We start from the raw sequence: 24498 nt of genomic DNA, 5'->3' as shown, positions 1-24498 counted from the left end.
AAAGATTCTTCGTATTCAGCCAATGGCAAAAAGGCAGCACTGCCTTTATCTTCCATGTAGTGTATTTCATCCTCATCTTCAAGTTGTTGCTCCTCCATGACTACATTTTGAAAAGGAGCTTTAACTTTCTGTTCTTCAATTGGCTCTTTACCCCTCTGAATGATTTGTAGCTGTTCATTTGCTCTTCTAAATGGGTTTGAGTTTCTTGGAGCAAATGTATTATGTTGCCTTGTATTTCTAGAGTTCTACTCAACCTTCAGCTTAGCTATTTCAACAGTCAATGACTCTATCATTTTATTCATTTTATCTAATTTAGGCTCTGATAATGATGCAGAGGAAGAAGAAGCTTCACCTCTCTGCCTCCTTCTGTTAGTATGACTTTTAAGTTTCTATGCAGCCATAATATTAGACTCTACCTCTAAGGCTGCATCTTGCATATAAGCCAGAGTGGCACATCTTCTTTCTCTCAACAATAAGCAGAAATCAGAGTCAAAAGCATTGGCATAAGTGAGTTTGGCAAAGGTGGGGGTTGCTTTACTTCAGGTGGTATTTTACTATACATACGATTGAATATTTTATTAAAATCAGGCAAAGATTCCCCATTTTCTCTTTTCAGGTTTCCAAACTCAGTATGGTAATATAGCAAGTCTATTTTATCTCCCTAGTGCTTCAAAAATGCATCATCTAAAGCTTCAATATTAGCAATAGATCTAGGAGCTAGTTCTCTAAACCACTTTCTAGCCTTTCCATCAAGGCTTTGGACAAAAACTCTCATCCACACATCATTTTCACTAATGTCTAAATTGTCAACATAACTATAGAAAGCTTCAAGGTGTTCTTCAGCAGTTACCCCATCTGTACCAGTGAACTTAGGCATATATTTTTGGTATTCTCCCATAGGCATGGGATTCAAAGGAACATGCAAGACCAATGGTCCGTATCTAGCAGCAACAATTCTTTCTATCCTCATGGGTGCTTGCTGACCTGCCATGACTGGGGTAGGTGGAAGGCTGCTGGAAGATTGAATAGTGGGAAATAGTGAAACAGATGACAGAGACACAGGAAAGTGATAGAATGTATGGGAGGCTATCTTTGGACTGAGATCCAAAGGGGAACTAAACAAGCAAGGAGCTATATGAATCTCTGCAGCTGATTTTTCACTAGCAACACTAGGCTCTATATTTTCAAATGATACCTTCTCAACTATAGCCTCTTCTTGCAGAGATACATAGGATTTCTTAGGCTTACCTGATCCTGATGCTCCTTTCTGTGAAGTTTTCTTTGATTTGACAATCTTCTCAGGGTCAGGCACTGGATCAGCTGGTGATTTCTGAGGATTTCTTCGAGTATGCCTCACAAACTGAGCCAGAACTGCAATGCAGAGTCGCCACTAGGTAGGTCCTCCAGTAGAGTCGCCAGATAGATGATTACAACCAGAAATGTGTCCAAACTTTGTCTATCATCAAAATTTGGAACTGTGTCATTTCCCAGGGAAGCTGAACTTCAATCTCCTCTCCCTAGCAACGACACCAATTAATGTTATCACCCCAAGAAACTCTCCTAGGTTGTATCTTGGAGATGCTCAGGAACATTACAAACTCAAAAAAATGTCGGAAATGGATGAATGGAAAGTTTGATGCATATTCAAGCCAGATAACCACTCCTACTATGCTTAACTCCAGACATGGGTGAACACCCCTTGACTACAAGGCTTAGACCACCAATTACTCACAGTTTGCGGATTAAATGAGTATAGAGAATACTGACCGTGCATCAGTAGATGCACAGGACCCTGTGATGGCCGACTGCAACCAGTTAAAAGGTCTGCAAATTTGTTTCTTAATGCACAGATAGGATGACAACTCTCTACCTCTAAGTAAACAGAAACCTGAATAATACATTCACTGAAATAAACAAGACTTTAACACAGAGGTGGTATGACAGCCCCTCTAATGCCAAACATCAAGAATTCAAGAAAAATGCATAACAGGCATAGCTTAGAACAAAATAGAAGTTGAAAGTGAGCAATTAACAGCAAAAGAATCTTGTATTAGCTGAAAATGAAGACCAGACGCTACAAGTATCACAGTAGTTACAATCTCCAGAAATTGAACCTTACATCAAAACTACAACCATCAACCCTCATCACATTGTGTTTTTGGGTATATATAGAGTCTAATTACAAAAATACTCTGCTATTCTAAGCGTGGAGGGGTCATAATGGACCACCAACCACATTAACTATCTAAAATGGGCCTCTACTATGATCTGCTTCTTCAATGAATGAACTTGATATTATTTGATATTTTGTTGTCCTTCCTGAACATGTAGAATGTCCTATGAAAGAATGATCCATAACTGATAAATGTGGTGATCTGCTCGAGGAATGTCCTTTTGTTCTTCGACCATAGTGTTCTTGAATGCAGTTGTTGGAAGAGTAATTGCACCGGGTACAGGTAGTTGATCGCCATTGTCCTTCAGGTGCACGGCAAGTACAGAGTGTGTTGACTGTATGGCGGATGTGCGAGCGAGCGGAGAGTAGATTGCAGGAATAGATGGTAGAGATCTCTTGGCACGGAGTATCAGGCAGAAGTGGAGGCAAAACGATTGCGAGCGGTCAGATCTTGCAGATGGATGGTGGAGATCGACTTAGAGGGGATATCGGGAGAAAACATGAATGGATAATTCTGAGCCGTTGGATTCTGGGTGGTGTTGATGCCTCGAAAATCGCTGCAACAACATTGGGGGATAACCACCCGGTCCGGACCTTAAAAGCAGCTCCTTTTCCGTTTCGTGTGGTGGCTCCGACTGTTCAACTAGGTCCAGTTACCTTCTCCCTATTGCTATTGGTTTATAATGTATCTTTAACTACCAATAAACAGGGACATCAGATCACTTCTTCTTGCTGATCAGGCAAGAGAATGACCCTTAAGCTGATTTGGGTTCAGCCAAGCCACAACTAAAGTTTTGCCTCTTTGAGGAGAGGACTTGAAAGAATGTAGAATTTATTCTAAATGCAAGCTTATTCTATGATGCAAGCAAAAGAAACTAATCTAAATCCTATCTTAATTAGGCAGATATAGATCTAACCCAACTAAGAGCAAGATAATTAAAGTATTGGGATTTAGATATCTCTTGTTTATAATGAATACCAAGTTAATGAAGTAGTTCAATTAACTGATATTATAGTTGCCAAAACACATTCCATTGAAACCTCTTAACTGAAATAATAAACCAACAACATTCAAGAAGTAGTTCATAAAAATGATATTAATTATCAAATCAGTAAATCCAATAATTGAATAATGATATGTGGAAATAGTTCACAACACATTATCATTCAATAAATCAGTTTTATAAGACAGATTTCTGAGTAAATAGTTACTCAGAAATCAGCTTTTAATTTATAAGAACAGAGATACCTAATAACAAGATTGATACAAATTACCCATATTGACAATAGTGCACAAACATGAATAAAATGAGACATTCTTGTTACTATAAAAATGAAACTGATATTTGAAACAGTAGTATTAAAAATACCAATTTATTGCATCCATTTCTCTGATCTTAGTCTCCAACAGTCCTTTACATTGCTTGAACTTCTGCCTTCAAAAATAAAGCCACAATAATGAAAACTCTGCCCCTCATACATAATTCAAGATACAAAGGAAAAATCCTCAATAATCCCTAGATCTGAGATTTTCTCTCCTCTCTCCTACAACTCTAAATTCATATTACAGTAGTGCTTTTAGAAGTCTAGCATTGCAGAGGAGAGCAGCCCCTTATTCCATTCTGCAATCTATTATTTATAATATTTGTGAAGGAATTCTTGAGAGAAGAGTTTGTTGAAGAGAAATCTGTTCAATCCAATTTTATTTGCTCAAAAATCTTGATCTTCAATTGTTGGAGTCTTCTCATTGATTGATATCTTTTTCTCCATATTCCTTCCACTGTTTTTCTGCAAAAAGAAATTAAAATAAATTAAAATGCAACAATAAAATCAATCATGGCATTGCTGACATTTAAATCAAATCCAATCAAATTCTATTTAAATAAATAATTGAAAATAAAATATAAACTTTCTCTTCATGCCTGGGATGGTTTAATTGGCCAGAGATATGATTAACCAATGGATCTGCAATTAGAAGAGGTTTTGGACAAATGAAAATGAAAAAAATAACTCAGAAAATTGATTTTGTTTTCAAAATTCGGAGCTTGATCTTCTGCCTGATTTTTGACCCAATAAATGATTAAATCTGTTAGTGAAACCTCCTCCAAAATGTTCTCCTTGATTTTCTCTTTCCAATGAGCCGTCCTGGGCTTCATTTGGCCAAGTAAAACTCGTTCTATGAGCTTCCAAAGTTGATGAGTCAAATTTAGCATGAATCTGAAAACTCTGTTGCTGGGCTAAAAATCAGAATTTTAATTAAACATTTAATCCTAAATTAGAATTCTAATTAATTCTAAATTAATTGTTAATTATAAACTAAACTAATTATTAATTAATCTTAATATAACTAATTAATATAATCTATTTATAAACTAATTAATACACAAAATTAAATTTTAATTTAATTAAATTAATTAAATTTTATATATTAATTAATGTTAATTAATTTAAAATTTATTATTAAATATTTAAACTATTTAAATTATTAAAACAAACTAACCTAACTTACCTCATACTCATTCCACTCACGTATGAGTGAGTTTAAAAATCCAAAACAAAAAACCAAAGCGTAATAAAGGTTACGCTAATATTTATTAATGATCGGAGAATCGACATCGGCCTGCGGAGGAGTGTGTAACTTGATTTATATAAAGTTCCGATGCGATAAAGGCAGACTTATATTTTGGTGATCGGGTTTTTAATACAATGCGAAATCCCGATGCGATATATCGCATCGGGGGTGACTAATGGGCTTATCGGGGTTCTTTAAAATTTGTTGCGAATAGAACTCCCGACCCGATATCGCATCGGGGGATGGCTAACGGGTTTATCGGGGTTTTTTAAAATTTGTTGCGAATAGAACTCACGATGCGATTATTTATTTATTTTATTTATTTTACATATATATATATATATATATATATATTAAATTTTAATTTAATTAAATTAATTATATAATATATTAATTAATTTAAAATTTAATTTTAAACTTAAATTTTTATTTTTTGTTTTATTTTTATGAACATAAGTTTCTAAACTATAGCCACTTGGAAAATAAATGAAAAATACACTGCAGCCACTTGAATGTTTAGATTTTTGAGATTAGGATTTGATTTGGAAATTGGAGTAAATTTCTTAAATCTCGATAATTAATGATTTGGCCGCATAACTAAAAATGAAAAATGTTAGTAAAAACTCGCTACAGGTTAATATTTAAAATGAATGCCTTATTGAACTAATTTATTTACAAAATGCAATATTGTACATTTTATGCATTTTTAACCCAGGCTAGATAAATGATGAGACTTCAAAGGAGTGCCATTTTCAAACCAGTTGACCAAATGAGGCGAAACAAACGTCAATAGGAAGCTGGTAAAAAATTGATTCTAATAAAACAATCAAAACAAGAATCCAAAGAAAACTAAAAATTAACAAAAGCGTAGGGCAATCAACTAAAATAAAAATCCAAAAAGGTGTTTAGCCAAAATTTTATAGAAAGGGTCCCCATTATTTGAAGTGAACACATCAATAATGGAGGGGTTGTGTTTTTACCACAACAGGTGGGTAGATTCAACGGCTACCGGGTGGAAGATATGAACGAGGATTAACGAGCGGACACGATGGATGGATGGTAAATGGTATTTCCCGCACCGCTTATGGGGGTCGGGTGGAATTCGTACGCGGGGAAGCGATGCAACAAGGGGAAGACGTGTGGCAGATGTGATCAAGGTAAAACCACTTTTCCCACAGGTTAACGAGTGGTTAGGTTATGGCAGTGGGGGAAGCGACTGCCATCGGATCACGTGGCAAATGATCAGACAGCGGGGAAATAAACGGGGTCTAGCATGCGGGAAAAAGGCTGTGGTGGTGGGGAAAAGTTGGTTAATGTGCGTGGTCACACGAATATGGTTATATGATGGTTTAAGTTCCATTCTTGGGGTTAAGAGAACTATATGGATTTCAACGAGTGACCTGGGAAATGGAGGTGGAAGGGAGAAGATGAGGTGGAGGGGAAAGGTTAAAGTGCCCAGCAAGGATCTCCTTTCAACAAAACCAAAAACTGAGTCCATCTCAGCTCCTCAAACTGTAGCAGAGCTAACAGTTTCAGAACCTGAACACAAAACCCATTTACGAAGGGATAGATTTGAATCTTGGGTCCAAATTTCATATCTTGTCTCGCTATATTTTCGGATATATGATATACGGAAGTTAGGTTTTTGGAGACTCTCGAATTACATCATAAACAACTGACCTTGGAAAATTTGTCATAACTTTCTCTCTGAGCATCAGATTGAAATTTCGTAAGATGTTACAGAAAGAGGACGGACTGTATTTTCTTTGAGTATAATTTTAGAACCTAAGGTTGAAATAGTGACCCGTGGCATGTCATAAGAGTTCACTCTACTGAACTAGTCTATAATTAGGTCATTGCAGGAGATTGGGAATAAATCTTTCTTCAAGAATCCAATTGCAATTAGACTTGCGGAGTTAGAAAGAGGACTCAGAGGGCTATTTCAGAACTTAAATATCCAAAAGTACAGAGTTATAGTCGTTTCACGATCAAGATCCTAAAATCAAGGAAAAGCGAGATGAGGAAGTTTGATGGCAAGGATCCGGTAAATTGGATACTACAACTGGAGAAATATTTTGATCTACATGGTGTACCACTACTACAAAAGGTACGTATTGCATCTGATTATTTAGAACTGAATCAATTTTTATGGTATAAATACCACTTGTTATGTGGTCAATTTTCACCAAGGAAATGATAGCACATTACGAGGATACAAAGAGAAACACCTTTTTTAGCCAATTGATAAATCTCAAAAAAATGTGTTCAATGGTCGGGCACATTGAGGACTTAAAAAAATTGAATATAAGGGAAAATGATATTCCATAGAAGCAAAGGATTGCTCTCTCCATAGGGACTTTAAAGGATAACATTCAACATGAGGTTCGCCTTGGGGAACCTGATTCATTGGAGAAGGCATTCAAGTTGGCAAGAAAAGTGGAAAGCAAAATTATGGCAACAAGGAATTCTACCCCTTACAACTATAAATATGGGATTGTTGCTCCTAGCCTTCCACAACCTACAAGGTTGACACCACAACAATTGGAAGACAAAAGAGCAAAAGGACTTTGTCACAATTGTGATAGAAAACACATTAAAGGTCATAAGTGTGCTAAAGAGAAATTATTTTGCATTGATTATGAAGAGGAGGAAGAAAAGGATCAAGAAACATCAAAACAGGAGGATATACACTAGGAACCAACCCTAGAGAAAAAAGAAATGAATCCAACTGTATCTTATAAAGCATTTGCAAGAATTACCACTCCTCAAACTCTCAAGATAGAAGGAAATATCAAGAAGAAAAAGGTTCAAGAAGTGAAAGATCACATCGAGAAAGAAAAATGAATCCAACCGTATCTTGTAACGAATTGGACGGAATTACCACTCCTCAAACTATTAATATAGAAGGGCATATAAAGAAGAAAATGTTCAAGAAGTGAAAGATCACATCGAGCATCAAGAAATGAATCTGACCATATCTTGTAATGCATTGGAATAAATTACTACTCCTCAAACTATCAAGATAGAAGGACATATGAAGAAGAAAAATGTAACAGTGTTGATTGATTCAGGAAATACCCATAATTTTATTCACTGTAAGATAGCCAAGGAATTGAATTGCTTCCTATATCCAGCACCAGAGTGTCAAGTGATGGTTTCAAGTGGAGGAACCATATATTGCTCTGTAAAGTGCCATGATATCAAGCTATCCATGGGAGAATATGTATTGAATAGCCCAATGCTTTCCATTCCAATGGGTGGTGTTGATTTTTTACTAGGAGCCCAATGGCTACAATCTTTGGGTACAATAACTTTTAATTTTCAAGAACTTTTCTTGAAAAAATTTTGGGAAGGAAAGGAAGTTGAATTGAGGGGTATCGAAGGTAAATCGGGAAAGATAATCAACTCTAACAGCATGACGAAGATTCTAAATAAAGAACAATGGTGCGTAATTGCACAATTATATGCACTAGAGGATTCCACATCGAAATCATGTATTTCTTCAGATCTCCAAAATGTTTTGGACAAACATTTTAAGGTATTTGAGACTCTCAAAGGCCTCCCACCTATTCATGATCATGATCATGATCATGCTATTCATTTGATTCCAAGAAGTGTTCCTCCAAACATCAGGCCTTACAGATATACATATGCCCAAAGGAGTGGGAACTCATTCAAAAGTTGCAAAAGATCCTAGTTCAAACAGTGTTGTGAGAACTTGACAAGGAAAGAAAAATCATATTGGAACCTGAAGCAGTCACAGAACCAAGAAATTGAAAATTACGAAATAGATCACTTTCAGAGTATCTCATCAAGTGGAAGAACTTACCCACTTAAGATTCCACATGGGAGCATAAGAATTTATATAGAAGCATCAAGAACTACTCAAGCGTTGAGGACAACACTTTTTGAAGGAGAGGGGCATGTTAAGTCCCTATACTACTAGTGTAACCCCTTATTGTTATTAGTACAACCCCTTTGTTATATTCTTGTGCCCATGTGGTCCCCATATTGTTATTATTGTGCCCCATAGAAGCCCACTATTGTTATTATTGCGCTCTTACATTATTACTGTTATGTCAGCTCTGATTATATTATGACCCCTTACACTCCTATATAGAGAAAGGATGCCTTGTCATTTGTATCATCCAAGAATTGTTCATTTGTGTAATGTAAAGGAGGTTGCCCCCTCGAAGAGGCTTATTTCTAAGGCATTCATCTATCTTTTCTATCTTTTTGTGAGATGGTTTCATAACATAATGATAAAGAAAGAAGGTTAGATAATGCCTCATTTGGCAAAGGTCCTAAGAAGCATAAAATTGAATTACAAGGAGAATTTAAGAAGATAATACCTCCTGAATATGGCGGAGACGTTGAGGAAGACAGAGAGGCCTGGCTAATTAACATGAATAAATATTTCCTAGTATATGAATACGATAATAACATGAAAGCTTGATTGGCTATATTTCAACTACAAGGAAAGGCCAGCCTATGGTGGGAGGAGGTTAAAGTTGTCTGGGGAATCAGCAATAAGGAGGTCACATGGAATGAATTTTAGAAGTGCTTCCAGAACAAATATTTAACTGAATGCTTCTACAATGAGAAGGCAAGAGAGTTTCATGATTTAAGGATGGGGCCGCTGACCATCAATGAGTTTATCACTAAATCTACGTCCCTGCTAAGGTACATTCCATACCTTAATGAGCAAAAAGCCAAGATACAACATTTTCTCAGCAGCTTGCCTATGTTTATGAAGGAAAAAATAGAGTTTGATTACCCTAAAACTATGGACGAAGCCATACAAAAGGCCTGAATTTGTTACCAACAGATGAAACAAAAGGGAGAAGGTAACAAGGGGGGACTAAATAAAAAGGGGAAAAAGAACTTGCAGAGCTTTCGAGGAACGAGACTCCCCAATGCCACGAATATGAATTGGAAAATGTAGATCAAATTGGCTGGGAGAAATCAGTAGAGAATGGGGCAACAGGGTGAAAACAAACAATCAAAGATAGTAAGCCGACCAGAGGCTAGTCAACAACCGAAACCCCCTCTGCAATGTTGGGGTTGTGGGGAACCTCATTATTTCAAAAAATTCTGCACCTTTCATGTATGGAGGAGGTCATTAACATTCACGAAGCCTCCGCGATTGGAGATGTAGCCATAGATATTCCACAGATTAACGCAGCCTGGACGATGACAAGTTGAATATCAACTTATGATGATAAGACTGGAAGGTAAGTTATCTAAACATTCTTCTTCCATTTTAAATGATCCCAACACAAGATTGAGCTACATTAACCCAAAATTGGTAGAATTAAGTAACTTACCAAAAATAAAATTTAAAATCCCTTGGTTGGTGAAATTGGCTACTGGGGCCAAGAGAAGGGTTGCTGCTAAGGTGGTGAATTGTTCCTTGGAGGCAGCAAAGTAGAAAATCGTAGTTGATTTGAATATTCTGACTTTGGGTGCCTATGATATACTGGTTGGAATGGACGGGCTAGAGAAACATTTGTTGATAGTGGAGTGCAAGGAGAAAATTGTGAGTTTCTTGGGAGAAGGAGGTGAGAGGAAAGAAATTAAAGGAATTAACAGGGTTTTTAAATTATGACCTATCACTGCTAATAAAATAGGGAAGTGCATCCAAAAGGGTTGCCAAATATATTCAATGTAGGTAGGCTACATGAATTCTACAGACAAAATAACAAGTCTCGAAAATATACGCATAATTCAGGAATTTGTTGATGTATTTCCAGAGGAAATACTTGGGATACTGCCTAAGAGAAACATTGATTTTGTCATAGTGTTGATTCTGAGTGCAAGCCCAGTGTCTAGAACACCATATCATATGAGTGCGCCTGAGTTAACAAAACTTAAAATGAAGTTACAAGAACATCTTGAAAAATGGTATATATACCCATGTGTGTCACCTTGGGGAGCCCCTGTACTATTTGTATGCAAAAAAGATGGTACACTGCGGTTGTGTATCGATTTTATAGAACTAAATAAGTTGACTATTAAGAATAAATATTCGCTACCAAGGATTGATGACCTATTTGATCAAGTTAAGGGGACCAAGGTGTTTTCAAAAATTGACTTAAGATCAAGCTATCATCAAATATGGATTAAGGAGGAAGATATTTGCTATACAACCTTCAGGACTCGGTATGGACACTATGAATTTGTAGTGTTGCCCTTTGGACTTACTAATTCCCTGCCATATTTATGAGCTTGATAAATGACATATTCCATTTGTATTTAGACAAGTTTGTCCTAATCTTCATTGACAATATTCTCGTATACTCCAAAAATGTGGAGGACCACGAAACGAATTTGAGAATCGTGCTCCAAACTTTGCAAGATAATCAATTATATGCTAAATACAATGAGTGTGACTTCTACCAAAATCGGATCCATTATCTAGGGCATGTCATTTCAGTAGAAGGAAATGTGGTTGATGCCGAAAAGATCAAAACCATCATGCAATGGCTTGTACCCAAGAATGTTTCCGACATTCGATCCTTCATGGGGTTAGCTAGATATTACCATCTATTTATTACAGGCTTTTCCAAAACTTCTTACCCAATTCCCTCCCTGCGAAGGAAGGGAAAGGTTTTTAAGTGGACGATAGAGTGTCAACAAAGTTTTGAACACCTGAAACAGTTATTGACTTCTACTCATGTACTAAAAGTAGAATACAAAGAAAAGGAGTTCGTTGTTTGCACATACGCATGCCATGAAGGTATCAGGAGGGTGTTGATACAAGATGGGAAAGTCGGCCTATGAATCCAGCAAAATAAAAGACCATGAACAACAATATTCGCTTATGATTCATAACTAACTATTGTAGTGCATAACTTGAGGGTATGGTGGAACTATGTTTTGGGTAAGAAATTTCTTCTAATGACAGATCATAGTAGTTTAACGATTTTTTTTACCCACCGCATTTGAATGCTCATCAAGCAAGATGGACTGCTTTCTTGATTGAATTCGACTTTGATATTAAACATCTTAAAGGCAAGAAGAACCGATTTTCTGATGCACTGAGTAGGAAATTATATTGTATATATGAAGTCCAATAAAGTGGGGTGGAAAGAATTTTTTTAAAGAAATGAAAGAAGTTTCCCACAATGACCTTGAATATAAGTTTTTCTGGCAACAAGCTAATCAAGCACAAAAATTAGGAAAACAATTTGATTATGGTATAAACAATGAAGGATTTCTAACTTTTAAGGGCATAATATATATTCTTAACTAGATTTATGTTAAACAATTTATGTTAGATGAATTTCAAAGGAGACCATACTATACCCATCCTAGATATCAAAATTTGTTTTTTGCAACTAAAATGAATTTATTTTGGCCTGGAATGAGGAGAGATATCATCGAATATTTGGAAAAATTCTTGGAATTCCAACAAGTTAAGGCAGAGCACCAGCACCCCGCGAGGTTGCTCCACCCTCTCCCCATTCTAGAATGGAAATGGGATACTATTAGGTGGTATTTTATAATAGGATTGCCCAAAACCATAAAATTGCATGACTTCATCATGGTCGTGGTGGATAAGTTAAGTAAAATAGCTAAATTTATACCTATAAAATCCATGTATAAAACAATTAAAATTGCTGATATTTTTATGAAAGAGATATTTCGATTTCATGGTATACCGTGAGTGGTGATCTCTGACAAGGATGTGAAATTTACCTCTCCTTTTCGGAAGGAACTGTTCACAGGTTTGGGAACTCAAATTCAGTTTAGCACTGCATACCATCCCCAAACCAATGGACAGATTGAACGAGTGAATCAAGTGCTGGAGGATATGTTACGAATGTATGTGATGCAACAACCAACGAAGTGGGAGGAGTACCTCCACTTAGTTGAGTTTGCATATAATAATGGGTACCATGAATCTCTCAAAATAAGCCCCTTTGAGGTACTATATGGGAGAAAGTGCAGAGTGCCTACCAATTGGAATAATATCGAGGATAAGTTGATATTAGGACCCGACATGCTTGCCGAAATGGAGCAGACAGTTAAAAAAGTGTGTTAGAACATAAATGTTGCCCAAGACAGGAAAAAGGTTTACGCAGAGAGAAGGAGAACCCACTAGGAGTTCTAGGTCGGAGACCATGTCTATTTATAGATTAAGCCTAAAATAAGCACACTATAATGGGGAAATTGCGGTAAATTGGCACCCAAATTTTTTGGGCCCTTCCAAATTCTAGAGAAAATTGGACCTATAGCCTACCGACTAGCCCTACCTACTCACATCAATATTCATGATGTGTTCCATGTATCGTTACTAAAAATATATGTTTCGGACCCTAGGCATGCGATTAGTTGGCAGGATATGCAGGTAACTCATATTATGAATTAAATTTTGAATTAAATCATAAATTTTGAATTAAATCATTTCCAAGGTAAATTATACTAATACTATCAATCTTTTAATGTAGGTTGAAATGAACGAAGAGTTGTTGGTAGAACCTTTGCAAGTTCTAGAGCAAAGAGAAACAATGCTACGGAGATGAGCTATCGCCAAAGTTAAAGTATAGTGGAAGCACTTCAGCCCAGATGAATCTACCCAGGAGGACAAAGAATTTATGTGACAGGCATATCCAAATTTGGTTAAGTAGTTGGAAATAAACATCGAGGACGGTATTTCGTCCGACGGGGGGAAAATGTGACACCCATAAGGTTATTCATGAAATTGTGTTTTAGCCTTGAAATTACTTACTTTGTTTACAAATCTTGGAACTAATTTTAGTCTAAATAAAAGACCAAATAAATGTAGAAACTAGAGCTTTGTAAAGTTTTTAGGTAATAAAAGAAAATGGTTACATGTATAACTGAATCAAGAAGCTCACGAGACAGTTCGGTCTGTTGAGTCTCTTCTCCTCCTTAGAAAAAGGATTGTTCCAAGGTTGGAGTATTTCTTCTTCTTTTTTTCTGGGAAAAGGAGAGAGAGCCAAAGGAAAAAGAGGGAGAGGAGGGAGAAAGGATATACATATCTGACATAGGACGTCGTGCAGGTGAGCAGAATACTACTATTCTGAGGAAATTCCTAAGTTGGACTTGAGCCAGTGGAATCCTCAGTAAATCCTTGCAAGTTGGACTCTAAATGGGATCGAGGGTCCTAAGGTTTGGAGACTAGGTGTCTTGGCATTGGAACTTACACTGTCTGGATGAGAGGAAGCTCAGGGGGAAACTAGACGTCATTTCCAGTCTCGAGGTTGGGAGGAGAGACTTCCGGGTTCTTGTTGGTATAAATGATGCAATTTATGTTACTGCCATTTACATTATTGTGATGTTGTGTTACTATTTTACAGTTAGTGACATTAACTGGGAAAAGGAAAGAAACACAAATTGTTTACTTTATTTGTTAGGTAAAAAGAAATAGCTATAACCGACACTGTATGTTCTGTTGAGAATAGAACTAGTTTCTAAGAAGGAAACTGTACATTAGTGTATCACAATAATATTTACATGTGAGTTTTTAAGAAATTCTGAGAATATGAGTTATAGATAGTGAGCTTTTGTTTCCTTTAAAATGCCAATGAAAGAGCATGTTCTTTTAATAAAGAAAAGAAAAATAAAAACGGGTCTACTCCTCACCTAAAGGTAAGCAACTAACTTCGTGTACGGGGAATAACCCAAATTCAAATTTATAAACATAATACATTTTCCTAACCTAAAGGTAAGCAACTAATTTCATCTACGGGAATAACCCAAATTCAGATTTATAAACATAATACATTCAGATTGAAATAAAGAATACTAGAAAGAAAAACAAAAATAATACATTCATATTGAAGTAAAGAATTATGGAAGGAGTAATAAGTGTAACCTATTCATTTTTTTGTGAAAAATGTCACTAGTTTGCTAGTGGAAGTGTATACTCATATAAGACCTGTAGGGGAGTTTTAACGCTAAAATCCTAGAAAAATATCACCATCCACCGAATCTATTTCTACACAAAGAGATTGGTCGCGGAATAGCAACAGGAGGTTACTAGAGACCAATGGTTGGCGTCTGTTTAGTAAGCCACAATTCGGAGAAGAATATGATCTGGAGACTCTGTATCTTTCCACAACCCAATTCACGGTTAGATTATTAGATAACCAAACAAGTCTAGGGAATTTCAAACCCTGGTAAAGACTATCTAGGGTCTTGGTCAACAGTTAAACAAAGGTAGAATCACCATAGCAATATTGAACAAAGGAATAAAATCATTTGTAAAAGAACCCATTTAATACACCATGGGTTATGAATAGAAGCTTTCATGGGCAATCAAAATTATCACATGAATTAGTGCAAAGTGCAATACTGTAGACAAAGGAATGCAAACCATGCTTAATTAGATGAAAGAACAAAAAAAAACAGTTGCATATGCGTAGACCTCTATGTATGGTCACATATTCACATAACCCTGATTTCTTATCGGAAGGAATATGACAAACCCTCTCCGAATTAAATAGAAAAAACTAACATCCAACAGGAAACAAACGATAATAGGTAGATAAGAACTGAGTAACCACGGTATATACATTTATAATTTGATTGTAGTAATGTAACAGAAATAACAACCTAAGCCCGTCGAGGGTTCAAATCGATCATGTTAACCAACCAGATCAACCCTTAGCCTCTCCATCCATTTGAATCTGCTAAGGATGGGAGGTTTAGGAAGAAAGAAGGATGCATAAGAACCAACCTGGGGAGAAATGTCCATTGTTTCAGACATCCGTGGAGGAGCCAGCAGTCCCGGAGGATGGCCTTCCCACCTGTCAAAAGACCCTCCTGGGAAGTAGCTTATAATCACAACATTCACTAGTAAAGGAAACCAGAAATGGGAAAAGAGGAACAACAACAAGAGAACTAACAGTAGAAAAATTACCTGAGTCAGAGGTGAAGATTGGGTTCCTCTACAAGAAGCAGTGGAGCCGAAATGAACTAGTAGAGAGCTTAGGGTCCCCTGAGGAGGTTTAGTAACTTCCATTCGACTGGGATTCCATACCCTTCCTACCTGTAACAAACTGCTGGAGATCAAGGGTTGCAGAGTCATTGAAAATGCAAGTGAAGTGCTAAATGAATTCGTTTTGGAGTTGCCCAGTGGGGTAATTACCCTAATCCGTCCTCGGTTGATCACAACCGTGAGATGAGTTCGGGAAAGGACCACCATTGAATGGTTGCGGAGTGGCATTGACAAATGCAAAGCATCTAGAGTTGTGCCCCATAGTTAATGAGGGCCACCCATCATCAAACAGTAACGCCAATTAGATAAAGCCAGCAAGAATTTCAGTGAGGGTACCTGGTCCGTAAGTGATTCAACTAATCACTACCACAGAACTGCATTATTAACTATGCCAAACCACTTGTTATGAACCAAGCTGCCAACTATAGTGAACATATGTAAATTAATGCCATGAAAAATTGGAGTTTTATGATGAAGTTAAGTCGAAAGACAAACTCTTTTAAAATTTTATTTTTTGCTATTTTGAATTCATGTAAATGTGACATTATTACTATAAAAACATCAAACTATTAAATTTTCATTATAATAATTTAATAAATAATTTTAATTTTCTATATAGAAAATTAAATTTTATAAAGTGATTGAAATTAGATTTGATGTGATAATGTTTATTGTAACTAATCAAATTTTATAAAGTGATTGAAATTAGATTGGATGGGATAATGTTTATTGTAACTAATCTTACTTTAACCAAAAAAAATATCACAAGCATATAATTTATAATTTATATTTTAATTACGGATTTCATGTAGTGAACCGTGCCTTTTTATCTTTACAATTTTAGGGTCATTGCTAGTTATATTTTCATGAAGATGAAAAAAGACATAATTTGGCTTTTTCCAAACTTGGAAAAAAATAATACGCTATGTAGTTAATATTATTTAAAATTTTAATAAATAAATAAAATATAATTTGTATATTCAATTTGGAAAAAATAATTATAACAAATATTAGAGATGAAAATGAATATTGAGTAGGGGTATTGTTATGTCATCATATCGCAATAGATCCTATTTATTTAGGTCGAAGTTTGAGGTGATTTTTACTTTACGGTATATCCATTGTATATCCAGTGCAAGTCATTATCACAAAGAGTCTCAATAATCACAAGTCATAATCACGGTAAAGTATCTTTTAGTTTTTTTTTTTTAAACCACCTTTTCATTAATATTATAATGGATCCGGTATATGTATATATTAATTTAATGTGAGTAATGTTTTTAAAAATACTGTAACTAAAAAATATTTCAATTTACATTACATATATTTAACAAGCTAAATAATATAATGATAATATTATCATTATAATATAATTATTTTTGGTGTGTATGATTAAATCAATAAATTTTTATTTTGAATTTTCTAATAAATACATAGATTTTATAATTATTTCTCACATTTATATAATTAAATTAGTAAACCATTATTTTAAAATAATTAAATATTTTAATAAATGTATAATTTTTTTAAATCAATTTAATACTCATTTAGAGAAAATATTATTCATTAACTCTAATCCAACTAAAATCTTAATCTTGGTGTCCTCATAAAAAAATTATAAAAAATTAATATAGCCAAATAAAATTTATTATGGAAATCATAAAAGTTTACAATTTACATTATTTCATGCCTACAATTCAACAAAATTAGTTAGATAATACAATGATTTAAATACCCTAAACTTTGAGAATCATTTTTTCTAGTGTTCTTAGAAAAATCTCACTTTTCCTTGTTTATATGAACATCCGCTTTCACATTTACTTATTATATAGGCGCTTATACATTTTGTTCAAATGTGGGAATTGGTTCATACTTTTCGAAGTTTAATAATTAAACTAAGGGACAAGAACGCTAGTTATGCAACCTTGTTATTATTCATTGTAATTGCGTCTAATCTATTTGTCATGCTTCGTCATCCCGTAGGATGGATGAGGATTGAATGAGTTTTGTAAAGATATGGAATGCTAAGGTACTTTTAACATCAATACTTAAAGTGGTTCATTGACATCAATGCTAAGATACCTTGCAGTGGTTTATTAACACCACCCTCCTTGATTCAGAATACCTCCTTTAAATAAGACACCACAACAATCTCCACCCTCTCATTCAAGATCTCTACCTTTCTATCTAGGGTCACTATTTTCGACATGATGACCTTTGTTGCTGCCTAGACGTTCTCCACATCATTTCTTATACCCCGCAATTGGATCGCAACAAGGGTGAAATGAGACCAGGCTTCAGAAAGGATTTTCCCTCCAATCCTTGATATCATGTCCTCCACCTCATGCCTGAACACACCAAAGGGATTCTCAAAAGAATCATTTGCACCATTTCCTGGCATAGAATCCATATCTTCAGCCCAGAGGGAATGCGCATCAATCCACAATGCATAAGCTCTCCAGATCCATCTTCCTATAGCTAAGACCAACGCCAAATTAGTGACACAGAAGGGCCTTTCGTGTTCAATGTTGTACGTTAATTCACCATTCCTTCACTACCTCTCTGCCTTAAATCACAACCTGCAAACTCCCAGTTGTCCTTAATCCTTCCTTTAATTCTCATTATTATTTATTTGTAGGTTGATGGCTCCATCTTATGTCGATACTCCCATTTCTTAACAGATGTACCAAGGAATAATTATGGTACTTAATATTCATGTCATTCATTTCTCTTTTCTCAATGCTCTTCCAATATTTTGAGACCTTCCACTTATTCAAATTCATGGGATATGACATTTAATGGGTGTGCCCTCATCCACCCTTAGCTCGCCTTGCTTCAATATGACAACTTGATTCACTTGTTTATTCGCTTCCCCATTGTTTTCCCTCTTCATATGTAATAATTCTATGAAATCAAACTTGTACAACATTAAAATTAGTCTTTGCATAGTTGGATTTGGGTCTAAGTCCTTGTTTTGAAGCCACTTAATACAATTTTCAATGGTGATTTGGGAGTCTCCAAAAACTGTTAGATGGGTTATTCGTTCATCTACTTCCATCCTTAGCCCTTGTCATAATCCATATTGTTCTACCTGATTATTTGCGGACATTCCCAAACCCCAAACAAGCTTCTTCTTCTTCTTCTTCTTCTTTTTGATTTCTCCATCAGGGCTAAGAATAACCTCTCTCTCTAGCCTCCTCCAGATTTCCTTTCATTGCTCCATCAAAGAATAACTAAAATGACCCAACTCATTCCTCCATTTCTAAAACTAATCCCCTGATATGCGGATGTGATATGGTATGTTTCTTTGTTCTTGAGCGGGGCCTCCTAAAGTCACTGATATTTATTTGAACTTTAACCCATTCTTTCTCTACCTTTGAATAGCTATCCATATCACTTGGGTTGAATCCTTTCACTGACACTACGTCAAATACCAACTAAGAGGCGTTCCACGTTGTAGAGAGGGCAATAGGCTCCCTTCCATTAAAAATTACATAATTTCTTGCAAGCCAAACCGCCCAATAAATATATTTTGGTATCACACTCCAACACCTAGAAATACAAGAAGATGAGACATGGTTCCAAGGGAGGTGAAAGCACCATTTTTTAAACATATCTATCAAAATTTCTTTGATTTATTAACTATTATATTATTTTACAAGAAGATAATACATGGATCCAAAGGATGAAAACACCATTTTTCAAACATATCTATCAATTTTTGTTTGATTTATTAAAAATTATATTATTATCTATCAAATGAACATGATTGAAATAATTGTTTAATATTTATTTGATATTCCAAATATATTATACGATCGCTTTCTATAATATTGGTCTTAGAGAGATCAACAACGACTTTCATGATATTGAAATTGGTGTTAGAGAGGGAGGAAAAACGGAGATCTACTATAATATACTCAAACAACATAGTACACAATGTAGTTCTTTAGAGGCAGTTTATTTGTTTTTGGAGGGTTTTATTACACATTCTCTGATTTAATTTGTTTGGAATTTAGGAGAGATTTTTTCTAGCTACAAGTTTCAGTAGTGAACTCTCGAATAAAAATGTCTCAAGAATTTTTCAAGTTGTTAAATTGATAAATTGAGTGAACTCTCTAATAAAAATGTCTCAAGAATTTTTCAAGTTGTTAAATTGATAAATTGAGTGAACTCTATAATAAAAATGTCTCAAGAATTTTTCAAGTTGTTAAATTGATAAATAGAGTCAAAAATCCATTTTAAACAACCAAAACAACAAAAATCAGAATTTAATCATAAAAAGATTCTATAAATTTTAACCAAACACTTCAAAACATATAACAATTAAACAACACACAACCTCTTAAAAATATGTGTGGATACACTATAAATTGCCCAAATAAAATAAATCAATAATTAACTTAATACTAAACACCGGCTACAAATTACTTAACACCAACTGCAAAATACTTGACCAATAAAAAAACAACAATGCCACATAATTTCCCAGAATACACAATGAACTTACAAAACTAGGAAATAGAACAGTGCCAACAATGCCACCTAATTTCCGTGAATACACAATGAACTTACAAAACTAGGAAATAGAACAGTACCATATACTATATGTAGATACACAATGCTCTTACAAAACTTACACCAATGATGAACTTCCTGCACTTTGCTTAATATTTACGGCAACAGTCCACAACTATATCATGCACACCGCTGGGTAGAACACCGTGAGAGGATCAGAACAGTCGCACAGCGTATCTGTGGACCAAACAGTGGACCTACAAAATTATACTATTTCTAGTTTGGCAGAGTAAAAATTTTCCGTATAAATTTTTTGGCCGACGAATTAACAAGTGTGATTCATCAGACTCATCGACCAAAATTTTTATGTAATTTTTACGAAAGATAAAAAACCTAAACATAGAAAATATCCTATCCTATTATATTATATTTCATTTTCATTTGAGTATTTCATTTATACCCATGTAAATAATTTAATGAGCAGACGAGTTTTCTTTCCAAAGAGCCACTAAGGCTTGAAGAGCATGGAATGAAGTTCCACCTTCTGCCACGGCTGCTTTGGCGCTCTGCTTCAACTCTTTCGCTCTCTTCCTCCTCTTCTTCCCAACCTCTCCTTCCATCAATTCTCTCGCTGCCTTCTCCACTTCCTCTTTCCTTACAATTCCATCGGCTCCCTTGCGCGTTCCCACGGCTACTTGAATGTCGTTAACAAGGAGGAAGGCGGTGGTCTTTTGCTCCGCATGGAGTGGCCAAGTGATGATAGGAACACCATGTGAAACGCTCTCCAGTACAGAGTTCCAACCACATTGACTAATAATACCTCCGGTTGACGGGTGAGCCAAGATAGCAACCTGCGGAGCCCATGAGGTTACCACGAGACCACGATCCTTGGTTCGCTGTTCGAAACCCAGGGGCAGCGGCGTGCGGAGCTCTGGACCTGAAGCATTCGGAGGATTTCGCAGAACCCATAGGAAACGCTGCCCGCTGCCGTCCAGTCTGAGTGCGAGCTCCCAGATCTGCTCCCCCGACAGAAAACCGAGGCTTCCGAACGAAACGAAGATAACCGAAGAGACCGGCTGGTTATCCAGCCACTGCAGGGACGCATTCCTGTCCCCATCCTCAGATTCCGAGGTAGAAATGATCGGCCCCACTGTATATATCCTGGGCATTCTGAATATTCCATCGACTCTTGGGAGAAGCTCACCATTGATGAGAGCTTGGATGCTCCCGCTTTCCAGATCCTAAAATGAGTTTATCAGAATCCCGTCCGCTTTGAAAAGACGATATGAATTCTGCAAGAAGAGCTGATAAAATGGAACAGATTTGTTCTGCATCGGCTCAGGGAAATCTGATGTGGGTATCTCTGGAAGTCCAGGAACCTTAACAGAACCGTCCAAATCCTTCAAAGATTCCTTCATCTTGGCATCCATTGTGGGATGGTAGAGCATGAGAGAAAGATTAGAGGCAGAAACAATGAAAAAAACGTAACTGGGTATGGTCAGGCTAGTGCTAACCTCGAGCATGGCTGTACCGAATAGATCGGTGATGAAAGCACTTATAGGTTTAGAGGAATCGTTCAAAAGGGTCCTGAGAGTATGCTCGACTAAGCCCCTGGACTTGTCCACTAACTTAAATATCGAGACTATGGGATGTGCGTTTTTTTCTTCAAAATCCATCTGCACATCCGCAGGGAGCTCAATGAAGCGAATGCCCAATCCTGAAAACGCCAGAGACTGTGTGTAAGCAGCTTGAGCAGAGGTCACCGGCCGTAAGTTGGCAGTCATGATGAAGGTTATAGTGAAACCATGGCGAGAGGCCAACAGCTTAGCCAATTCACAGAAGGGTATGAGGTGCCCCATCCCTCCCAGCGATGGATCGAAGATCACTAAGTGACCCTTTTGCTCTTCCATTATTGCAGAAGACAACTCAATTCCTTCATTCCGGAGGTAGCGACTTTATAAAAAGATTCCCGTCACTTCCTTGTGATTGGAAAAGACAGCTAACTTTTTTTCCAACTAAAGAAGTCCAGCTTAGTTGGCCACCCTTATCCCGATTGCAGGTTCAATAAACCCGTTGACATGGAAGTGTGGACCCATCCTTTTATCTCTATTTATACTGACAGACGTTAATATTGATTACGAAATTATTTTCACCGGAGAATAGTGCTGCCGGAAGCTTTCTCAACGCCGCCTCTTTCGCTTGATGTGTGTTACAACTGTATTGTCCTTCAGAGTTAATCGCGGAGCTCGAGATATAAGATATGCACGTGCCTTCACGTGGAGAGAGATTGAGGCTCTTCCGGTCTTCACTTTATAAGTCAATGAAACTGACTCCCCTTAACTACGCAATCGGATCCCCTTCGCTGCACAATCCGAATTAGTTTTTCTTTTAAACTAACATATTTTATTTTCTTGGTTTATAAGAGAATTAATTTAATTTTTATTTTAAAAAATATTAATATAATAGTATTTTAAAAAATATTTTTTTGTTTATACATATCATTTTAAAAAATATTAATAATAAGTTTTGATAAATATATATATTTTTCGCATATTTTTTCAGAGGCTCAGTGAAAGAGTTAAACACGTACTCTATATATATTTCGGTGAAAGTGCTCTCAGGCTCGGTGAAAGAGTTAAACACATACTTTATATATTCTTTGCATATATTCTTCAGCGAAAAAGTTCTGAGGCTCTGTGAAAGAGTTAAAAACGTACTCTATATATTCTTCGGTGAAAGTTAAACACGTCCTCTATATATTCTTCACATATATTCTTTGGTGAAAGAGTTCTGAGGCTCGGTGAAAGAGTTAAAAACATACTCAGAGTTTTGAGGCTCGGTGAAAGAGTTAAACACGTACTCTATATATATTTTGGTGAAAGAGTTCTGAAGCTCGGTGAAAGAGTTAAACACATACTTTATATATTCTTCACATATATTCTTCGGTGAAAGAGTTCTGAGGCTCGGTGAAATAGTTAAAAATGTACTCTATATATTCTTCGCATATATTCTTCGGTCTGCGGGCTGCGGTGGGCATGGGCAAGTTTGCTGATATTCAATGCACACATTCCTTATCTTTTCTTTTTTCTAATACATATTTGCTCATATAATTTCAAGTATGAATATTTCACCACAGTTACCAAATATTACCAAGGGCAGACCTAGCACAGTTACTCTACAAGGCCTTTATGAGTATATAGAGTCTTTAGAGAAACATAGAGAAGAAAGAAAAGCCAAGCACAAAAAGAGTTAGAAGCCATGCTAGAAAATAAATTTCCATCTCTTGAAGAGACGATCCAAAAACAAATAGAAAATAATATAGAACCACTGGAGAATAAAATGGAGTCAATGGAAACTAGATTACAGACTATAGAAAAACAAAACCAACATACTAACCAACCATCCCAGCAAGGAGATGTTGATACTTTAGAGAGTCTTAAAATGAAAGACATGATTAAAGAACTAGAAGAAAAAGTTAATAGCCACCTCACCCTAAATAATGTGGTGGATAAGTTAGATATCAAACCAATTAGAGATGAAATGAAAAAATTAATAGAATTAGACCATGAACGTAACAAAAGGGCCTTGAACCTTATAATCTTCGGTTTAAAAGAGGAAGTAGATGAGGATACTTTAGCCTTAGCCCAGACAGAATTACATAATAGATTACAAATTGAAACAATGTGTCTCACAGAAGCAACAAGGTTGGGAAAATTAATTGTGAATAAAGGAAGACTAATCCGCATGAAGGTGAGCTCCACTGATCATAAGTACGACATACTTAGTAAAACCTCAAGTCTAAAAGGAACAGGAATATTCATAAATGAAAATCTCATTCCAGAAGATCAAACATAATTAAGAAAGGAGGTTCAAAAGGTAAAAGAAGCTAGAAAGGAAGGAAAATGGGTGATAGTCAGAAATAGAAAAGCCTTTATTCGAGATAGAAACCAAAAAGATAGTAATCAATAGAAATTAAACATGCTCCAGATCCTTTCTTGGAATTGTCGGGGCTTCCCATGGAACAAAGGCCCCAAGCTATGTTGGATTTCAAATGATGTTGATATTATTTTGCTTGTTGAAACTTTGGAGCACAAAGAATCTAAGGTCCCTAACATAGATGGCTTTACGCTATGGTCTACCTGGAACAAGCGATCCTCCCGTAGAGGCATTGGGGGAATAGCTTGTTACATTAAGAAGAACATCTCCCCCCCATGCTAGGATTTATAAAAACAACCCTCACAACCAATATAGTTGGATAGAGATCAG

At 36.0% G+C, this 24498-nt stretch overlaps 1 protein-coding gene, 1 long non-coding RNA gene and 1 pseudogene across 2 annotated transcripts; all 3 read right to left on the bottom strand.

The window, feature by feature from the left end:
• Positions 1–15146: 15146 nt before the first annotated feature.
• LOC149211578 (uncharacterized) lies at positions 15147–15924 on the bottom strand. The gene is made up of 2 exons (XR_016250171.1): positions 15637–15924; positions 15147–15523 (listed from the first exon to the last, which is right to left on the bottom strand). It is a non-coding gene; the product is annotated as an uncharacterized LOC149211578 (long non-coding RNA).
• Positions 15925–20280: 4356 nt separating this feature from the next.
• On the bottom strand, positions 20281–21401 carry LOC149211577 (anthocyanidin 5,3-O-glucosyltransferase pseudogene; annotated as a pseudogene).
• On the bottom strand, positions 21401–22213 carry LOC149211576 (hydroquinone glucosyltransferase-like). Its single transcript, XM_089390462.1, has one exon. The coding sequence runs from the start codon at positions 22140–22142 to the stop codon at positions 21474–21476; it is 669 nt and encodes a 222-aa protein (XP_089246588.1). The 5' UTR covers positions 22143–22213; the 3' UTR covers positions 21401–21473.
• Positions 22214–24498: the final 2285 nt, after the last annotated feature.

This window comes from Pinus tabuliformis, chromosome 1_1 (genome assembly GCF_031772625.1).
Source record: "Pinus tabuliformis cultivar Carrire ecotype Pingquan chromosome 1_1, CPIR1, whole genome shotgun sequence".
Classification (NCBI taxonomy): domain Eukaryota; kingdom Viridiplantae; phylum Streptophyta; class Pinopsida; order Pinales; family Pinaceae; genus Pinus; species Pinus tabuliformis.
This window is presented reverse-complemented; position numbering and strand designations above follow the sequence as displayed.

Excerpts from the sequence above, each read along its gene's own strand:
- LOC149211576 (XM_089390462.1), bottom strand. The coding sequence starts at position 22,142 with ATGGAAGAGCAAAAGGGTCACTTAGTGATCTTCGATCCATCGCTGGGA.